Here is an 8,830-nt window from a genome sequence, read left to right on the forward strand (position 1 = left end):
GAGGAGGGGGAGGCCGGGGGGAAGGAGCTGTCTCTGTGACCGCGTCATTTATTTTTTATTTACTATTAATTAGAATCAGAAGCTTTAGCAGCTCAGAGGAGGTTTGATGTAAAACAAGCAGGAGATGAAAGGGTTAATGAGCGGCTGATTCCCGCCTCAGCTGCAACATCTGCACATGTATCAAACACACACTTCTATCACATCAGATTAACTACTGGGATATTCAGGGGCGTGATTGCGTCATCATGATAGTAGGAGGTGTTGACGTACGATGATGATGATGACTGTGACTTGTAAATGTACCACGGGAGGCAGGAAGTGGTGTAGAAACAGCCTTGGACCATAGATGTATTATAAGAATTTATATATATTATATAATATATATTATATAATAGTTATAATAATAATAATAATAAGATAATATCCATGCCTTGGACAGGTCTCTGTCTTGCATATTGACCGCATATTTAATAATATTATATTAAAAATGTAGAGGGGACACCCACACCATCTACAGATGATCACATATGACTAGAGGTGAAATGGTATAAAAATATTTTATATTATATATAAATATTGTTAAAGTGTTCTGAAAAAGTAAATTTCACCAGGTTTTATTATTGTTATTATTGTTATTGTTAACATAATTATTATGAATGTTATTATTTCTTTCAGAGTCTTTCAGTGCACAGACACATATGAACACACCTGTCGCCTTCCCAGCATGGGGCTGTTACACCAGAAGCACTGTGGCTGCACTGCTTGAGGATGACAGAGTGACATGCAGCCCTGAAATTAGTTTTAAAAACACACAGTCATAGATTGAAGCGTCTCACATGGACGCTCCCTGTGTATGTGTGTGTGCTCTGTAAGTGCATGTGATGACATCGCTCATTGTGCACAGAAAGGCAGACTGTCTCTGGTTGATGCCGTACAAAACCTAACTTGAGTTAACAACAGTAATTAACCACAGTAATCAACCATGGTTGTAGTGATAATTGAAATTTAAACGGTAATACTAACCGTCATTTTTTACTGTGACTTAGTGTGAAACCGGTAACCGTTTCATTTCTACACATGACGCAGCATTCACAATATTTATTTCATGGAAAAATTCAGATGTTACAACTGACCCCAGCCCTGGAGACAGGTGCAACACAGATCAGAGACAACTGCAAAAAAAAATTATTAGTCTTTATAAGAATGAAAGATTTTAATAAACATGAATTCAGTAAAATTAAATATAAAAGAGAAATGTGAAATTTGCTGTTCTGCCAACTACAAAGCAGATAATACAGATAATGCCCTGTTACATAAGTGTGTGCAGAGAGCCTCAGGCCGACACACAGGCAGTTGTGAGTCCAGATGTTGAACCTCTGTAATTTAACTCTTTTAGGTGAAAGCTGAGTGCAGTGATATTAGTCAGAGAGCAGAGGGAGCTGAGACCAGATCAGACCTAAGGCCACAGTCTGAGAGGTCAGTATAATCTGTGACGCGTTCAGGTGCACTTCCTCTGAGTACGTGAATCTCAAACCTGCAGGTAACAATGAGTCAGTTACACTTTATAACAGCTTGTTATTTACAGATCTCATCCTCACTGTGTCATTAACACATTTAAATGGCCATGTTCTGTATTTTATATTATTACATGTCTTTATTATGTTATTTTTTCCTTCCACAGCTGCATTTGACAAAGGTGCATAGGCGTAGGTCAAGGATGTGTTGAAGATGTTGGTGACCCAGCCAGAGATGCCATCTGGTCCAGCAGCTCTCCTGCTTTTTGCCCCCACAGTAAAAGTACTTCCTGTGAAGTATCACAGTAAAAGTACTTCCTGTACTTACAATATCACAGTAAAATTACTTCCTGTAGTTGCAGTATCACAGTTAAAGTAATGTGAAAAGTATACAACTTTAGTGCAGTAGAAATGTAAAAGTAGAATAAAATGGAAATACTCAAGCAAAGTACAAGTACCTCAAAATTGTTCAAGTACAGTAGTTGAGTAAATGTACGCAGGTATTTCCCATCTCTGACTGTTGGTCACAGACACAAATGTGAAAGATAAACTGACTCGATGCTCAGAGTTACATCAGAATGAACACTGTGATCAAATGAGTGAGGTAAAACAGAAACTGATGCTCAGCGAATAATCACACATTCAGTAATGTGACTTACTGGCGGAGTTCTATATTTACTGTCAGACTTTAGCCTGTAATCAGTGTAGTTCTGTGGAAATTGGCCTCATCACTTCTTCTTTCAGTATGTGACCACACAGAAACACAAGGAAATGTGAAAAGACACATGTAAAAGAAACCTAACACACTAAGAATCACAAGATCCAAATAAAACAGAAAGTTGTTCCATTTATCCAAAAATTAATTATATGTTTATTTAAAAAACATCAGTTTACTTTTTTGATCAATCATGGGATGGAAAAACTTGTCTCACTTATACCCAGAGTGTGAATTATGTAATAACAATAGGGGGGGGGTCAACTTTTTCTCCAGGTGAACGGGAACCCAGTACAGAGCCTCAGTTAACTGAAGTGTTACAGACCTAAAAATTATTCTTGTTTAACTAAAGCTGTCAGATAAATGTAGTGGAGCAGAAAGTACAATATTATATTATTGGAAGTATAAAATGGAAATACAAGTAAAGTAAAAATACCTCAAAATTGTACTTAAGTACAGAACTTAGAGTAAATGTACTTAATTACTTTCCATCATTGCTAATACAATTATTGAGCCTTCAGCACTATTAACATGAAATAATAAACTCTATAATGTAGTCAAAACACATCTCTACAACAACTACTCCTTCATTGTCTCACTGTTCATAACTAATGATGATGATCAATAATGAAATAACTTAAGGCTAAAGTTAGAAACTAGCAAACATTAACTAAACTGTAACTTCAAGCTAAACTTGAAAAACAGCTAACATTAACATTCATCTGTAGATACTTGACATGATTTAATTCAGAAACTCTGAAGGAAAGGAAGTAAAGTGTAGTAAACAAGCTAAATAGTTAGCTACTGTTAGTTACATTTACAGCGTCTTTGTGACACATGGGAACAGGGAGACTTAAGGACAGAGCCACTGATGGAGTGAGGCAGGCAGACTATGTTCATAATTACAGGTATTACAAGATTATATAAATGTTTCAGCCCCACAAACTGCTGTTTTTACCTCTTTTGGGGGGGGGGGGGGGGTTCAGACCCCCCCAACCCCTGCTGTAATTCAAACCCTGCTTATACCATGTACCAACAAAATCTCTTATGTAATCAAACAAAAATATTAGTTGTACATTTGCTAATGTGATCAGTGACAGTGTATTAGAGCCCATTGACCCCATCAGGCTGCCGACAGACACTGCAATGTGTTCATATCTTCTGCTCGTCACTTATAAATACCTAGGTGTGCACCTGGACAATAAACTGGACTGGTCCCTGAACATGGATGCCATCTACCGGAAGGGGCAGAGCCGGCTCTTTTTCTTAAGGAGGCTCAGGTCCTTTGACGTCTGCAGTGAAATGCTGCACATGTTTGATCAGTCAGTGGTGGCCAGTGTACTTTTTTATGCTGCAGTCTGCTGGGGCAGCAGCATGTCCGACATGAACACAAAGAGACTGGACAAACTTGTAAAAAAGGCTAGGTCTGTGCATGGCAGGAGTCTGGACGCACTCAGGACTGTTGTGGAGAGACGCATGCAATGTAAGATGGGGGTCATCTTGGACAATACCAACCACTCTCTCCACAGCCTTCCGGCAGGACAGAGACAGGGACATCCATAAAACTTTTGACATATGTTTCTGCTGAGACGTGGCTTCCCAGAAGTTTATCCACATCCACACAAATGCTTATTGAGCTTTATTTTCCATAGAATCTACATGGTTATTCACAAACTTTTCTGGAAATTCAGATGAATTAAATCAAACTTCTGCAAAATTAATTTCAAAAGCACACATAATTTTATAGGAAACACTGCATCAGCATGTAGTCATACACACACACGCACACACACACACACACACACATGCACAAACACAGCTTAGCCCTCTGGTCGTCCAATCACGTTGCCAGTTATGTTTTGTGTTGGGAGACAGTGACGCACTAAAACATATATAAATACACAGGTTATCATACTAACAGCAGGTTTACAACTTGTCATGAACGTCTAGTGATTCTTCAGAGAGAAGATTCCACTTCACTCCATTGACCTGAAGACGTCAGCTCTCACTTCTGTCTGTGAGTATTTTCACTCTTTACCTGTTTGTGTTTTTGACTGTCTATTGTCAGTTAGCAGGTCTGGAGATTGTAAGGATACAAATGTTAATGTTAGCATGTTAAGGTCAACACGCTAAAGGTAAAGGTAACATATCAGTTGTGTATAATTAGTATGCTGACAGAGTTCAGTCATGAGTTTAGTTGGTGCCCCCCCAGAAGGAAAAGATTGTGGCAAATAATTGGACCACATATTGTCTTTTGCCCAGTTCCTTGGCCCAAGTCCTGCCTGCATACAGCATGACTGTCAGATGCTGGTTGTCAGGCAACACTGGAGGATAACAGCTGGAATAAGTATGTGGGCCAGAATTGGGCCGGGGACCCAGGGATATGTAGGACATGTTTTGCTAGGCCGGTAGGTAACAAGTGTCCAAATGAGACTACAGAGGTTGTTGGGGACGTTAAATGTTGAATATGAAAACCAATCTACTTACCAGTGCACCTTTACAGCCTTGTTGTGTTTATACTTGTGCTCTTACAAACTGTTACTAACTTTGTAAGAGGAAAGGCTTTTGTAGAAGAGGTAAGAGCTAAATCAAACTACAGGTTGAAGTTTAGTGGTGATGACGTTGATGTCATGTGACCGTGGTGTAGTTGGTTTGTAACCTAACATTAGCTTTTTACTTCTGCTGATTGTATTTAGGCTTCAAACATCATAAAGTGGTGTTTATTATATATCATTAGTGAAGATCATCCTGCTGAACAAAACATGTCAGTGTCATGAACTATTTTCAGTAATAATCCAAAAGACAATGGAAAAAAACCATTGGCTTTTAGTGGAGGGACCCAGGGTAATCATAACTTCAGGGTTGGACTAAAAGCATACATCATCCCTGTAGGACTGTATTAAGGTGCCAATTGGCCCCTATGACATCACCGAAAATGTCCAATCTGTGAGTTATTTTATGGGTTTTGGTTGGTTTGTCAAGAGTCAGTGTCAACATGAACCAAACTAAACAGTAACTACGGATCATTTTCCTTCCTTGGCCTGGATCAAATAAACCAAACCAAAGGTGTGAGAGCACCTATAGGTGCTGGTTACAGAATCCAGAGAAGCCACCCCATATCACCTCTGTGGCTCCAACATTTTCTCACATTGGAACCCCTCATGTAAATAATGAGTACACATGATATACAAGTATACATCTTATAAATGAGGGGACTAACAACAAATTAGCCGTACACTAGTTTAATAAATCTTTCTTGTCTTTTAGGAATTCAAAGTCGAGACACTACATTTGAGTGTTAACTTCAAACAAGGCCCTCAGACCCTGACCATGAGTCTCAGTCTCCTGCTGTGGCTGCTTGGCCTCTGCCACACCTGTCTGCTCATCGATGGTGGAAATCAAACAGAACCTGAGTATTATGACAATGAGTTGGACAGTATTGGTGCCAGGATTTTGACTGCCAACAGCATGGCCAGTGAGATCCTGATCGAAGGTGACATACTGCAGACCAGAACTAGAATCCCACGGAATGCCAAATGTCGGGACAACTGCTTATGGAGAAAAGCTTCCAGTGGCTTGGTGCTCATCCCGTACACCATGAGCAACAAATTCTCAAGGTCAGACCAAGACGAGATTTCCAGAGCCATGAAGTCTTTCCACAACAGAACCTGCATCCGCTTCATTCACCAAAACACAAGGGAACACAAAGACTACATCAGCATCAAGAACAGAGATGGATGCTACTCATCAGTGGGCAGAAGCGGTGGCCGTCAGATCCTCTCCCTCAATCGAACCGGCTGCATCTCATATGGCATCATCCAGCACGAACTCATTCACGCCCTGGGCTTCCATCATGAGCAGAGCAGGAGCGACCGCGACCAGTATGTCATAATCAACGTGGACAACATCAAACCAGGAAAGACCAACAACTTCCAGAAGCGTGACACTCACAACCTGAACACTCCATACGACTACTCCTCAATCATGCACTATGGAAAACATTATTTCTCCCAAAATGGCAAAAACACAATTACCCCGATCCCAGACGCTTCAGTCCAAATTGGCCAGAGGAAGGACATGTCAGAACTTGACATCCACAGAATCAACCTTCTGTACCACTGCCATAGGCCCTGAGCTTTTTTGCCACTGTCCAGTGAAAATCTCCAAATTTGGTTATTTAAAAATGTTCAGATAAGGCAAAGTTAGTTTTTTGGTATAATGCCTTTCAACAACAAGTCAAAGTGCTTCACACACCAGCATTTAAAACAGTAACATTTTGCAGTCAAATCAATTCATTTTAATGGAATCAGCGCAAAAGGTGACAAAGCTGACAAAGCTGACCAAACGCAGGAAGCTAACCTATAAGCTGTGATCACTGTCCACCACAGAGACAGGAAGACATCAGACAAATACTGCTTTTAATAAGCTGTGGAGACTTACTGTACTGTTAGCTAACAAGCTAACAAACTTGCATTCTTATAGCATGTCCTGGCTTGCTAGTTTGTTAGCAGTTAGCTCACCAGCTACAATAACTCACCAGCTGACCCCATGAGCACCACTGGAATATTTAGCAAAAATATCATTGTGTACCAGAAAAATATAAATGTATATGTATTTGTTACGTATGTATGAATGTGTGCAGAAATGTATGTATACAAAATGCAAAAATTTTATTGTGTACATTGAACATCTTTGACATAAATGTCATGCAGAATGAATAAACTGAGAAGAACTGAGGCCCCACCCAGTGTTGCTACTACAGTGCTCAGTGTGTGTGTATGTGTGTGTGTGTGTGTGTTCCCTGAAAATTTTCTGCTCCATGATTTTGAATATCACCTGGTTTCACTTCAGGTTCATGAAGCACAGCAACAGAAATATGTACAGTCTATCAATGTATGTAGATATGAATGCGTTCAGGGAGTAGACGTCTCATGGTTCACTATATAATAATATATGTATTATATATATATATACATATACATATATATACATATATACACTGTTGCTCATAAAGTTGGAATAAAATATTTTTTACCTCTTTCCATGAAATGATTGTGACAATGTGATTTATTCTTGACAAATAAAGTGTATATCTTCTCAAAACTTTAGTAGTCAATCTCTTCCAAACATATCACAATGAAAATTAAACCACAATTAAACCACAATTAAACTGAAAACTAAATTATTCCAACTTTATGGGCAACAGTGTATATTTATATATATATACTATATTTTTCCAGTAGTCAAATATTTATCCACATTAAAGGTTATCTTCACAAACAGACATTCAAATTCAACTCATATGCATATTTCATACATACATACAGTACTACATATTCTCGACTTTAAGAGTAATAAGTTGTGATACAAAGGCAATTGAAGAGTAATGACAAGAGGACTTTCAGCCAGTGCTCTAAATAAAGCCTCCTCACATTCACACGTATCATCTATACATCTTAAACAGAAAGGTTTTCCATAGTAAACAGCAGTTTGTACATAGCAGTAAATCAATACATTACATGACACTGGTAACATAATCAAACAAAAGAGAGGAAGAAACTAGAATCACCTGTTCATATTTTTATGCCTCTGCCAAGTATCAGGAAATATGGTCATAGACTGCCATTCCTGAGTTACAGTATTGAATAATGTCCAGAAGTGTTTCTGCAGAATATTATGATGTCACAGTGAAGCTGACCTTTTGGATAGAAATGTCATTATTTAATTTTATCCATATATACATTTGAGTTAGGTTAATTTGAGAAAATCTGTTTTGTGAGGTCACAGTGACCCTGACCTTTGATCTTTGACCTTTGGCTACCAAAATGTAATCAGCTCATCCTTGGGTCCAAGTGAATGTCTGTGTGAATTTGAAGAAGTTCTTTCCAGGTGTTACTGAGATATCATGTCCACGAGAATGGGACGGATGTTCAACCTGAAAACATGATGCCTCTGGCTTTGACTCTCAGCTGCGGAGGCATAAAAAAAATTCTATAACATATTATACTGTGACATTTTATGACTTATCACACTATAACATTTTTAACCTCATATACTATGACATTTTATGACTTACTATATGCTGACATAACAAAACTAAACTTTTTTTTGGCATATCTGTTTTGCATATCTAATGCAGAAAAGGCAGAGAGGACTAATCCTATTATTCACTATACTGTGACAGTTTTTCATGACTTGCTACACTATGACATTTTTTTATGACTTCCTATATTATATGGCTTCTTATACTGTTATATTTTTGACTGACTATTACTATATAAAATGACATTATCATAACCTGTTAAACTATGATGTTATTTGACTCGGTATACTACATTCACATTTTTCGGGCTTAATATACTAAGACATTTTTGTAGCTATATATACTCTAATACTTCTATGCTTTAATGCATATGATTTTTTGTGAGTTGTTATACAATAAATTATAAATAAACGATGCATAAATGATTTACTTGATTTAATTTCTTATATGATGAAATTTTTAAAAATTTTCTATATTATTAGGATTTTAATAATTTCTTATGTTCTCCTCTGTTTTTCCTCACTTATGTGTTTGTTTGTTTGTACCATTTGTAGTAAT

General features: G+C 37.9%; 1 protein-coding gene across 1 annotated transcript; it reads left to right on the forward strand.

Annotated features, from left to right (window-relative positions):
- The first annotated feature begins 1,728 nt into the window (after positions 1 to 1,728).
- On the forward strand, positions 1,729 to 6,363 carry LOC111235434 (high choriolytic enzyme 1-like). Its single transcript, XM_022763899.1, has 2 exons — positions 1,729 to 1,791; positions 5,497 to 6,363. The coding sequence occupies exons 1-2, from the start codon at positions 1,729 to 1,731 to the stop codon at positions 6,361 to 6,363; spliced, it is 930 nt and encodes a 309-aa protein (XP_022619620.1).
- The last annotated feature ends 2,467 nt before the right edge of the window (positions 6,364 to 8,830 follow it).

Source organism: Seriola dumerili, unplaced genomic scaffold (assembly GCF_002260705.1).
Source record: "Seriola dumerili isolate Sdu_G_001 unplaced genomic scaffold, Sdu_1.0 BDQW01000493.1, whole genome shotgun sequence".
Lineage (NCBI taxonomy): Eukaryota > Metazoa > Chordata > Actinopteri > Carangiformes > Carangidae > Seriola > Seriola dumerili.

What these genes read in the sequence shown, in the direction of transcription:
- LOC111235434 (XM_022763899.1), top strand. Translation starts at nt 1,729, where the DNA reads ATGTTGGTGACCCAGCCAGAGATGCCATCTGGTCCAGCAGCTCTCCTG. An exon ending in TCCTGCTTTTTGCCCCCACA is followed by an intron (nt 1,792 to 5,496) that starts GTAAAAGTACTT and finishes CTTGTCTTTTAG; the next exon opens with GAATTCAAAGTCGAGACACT.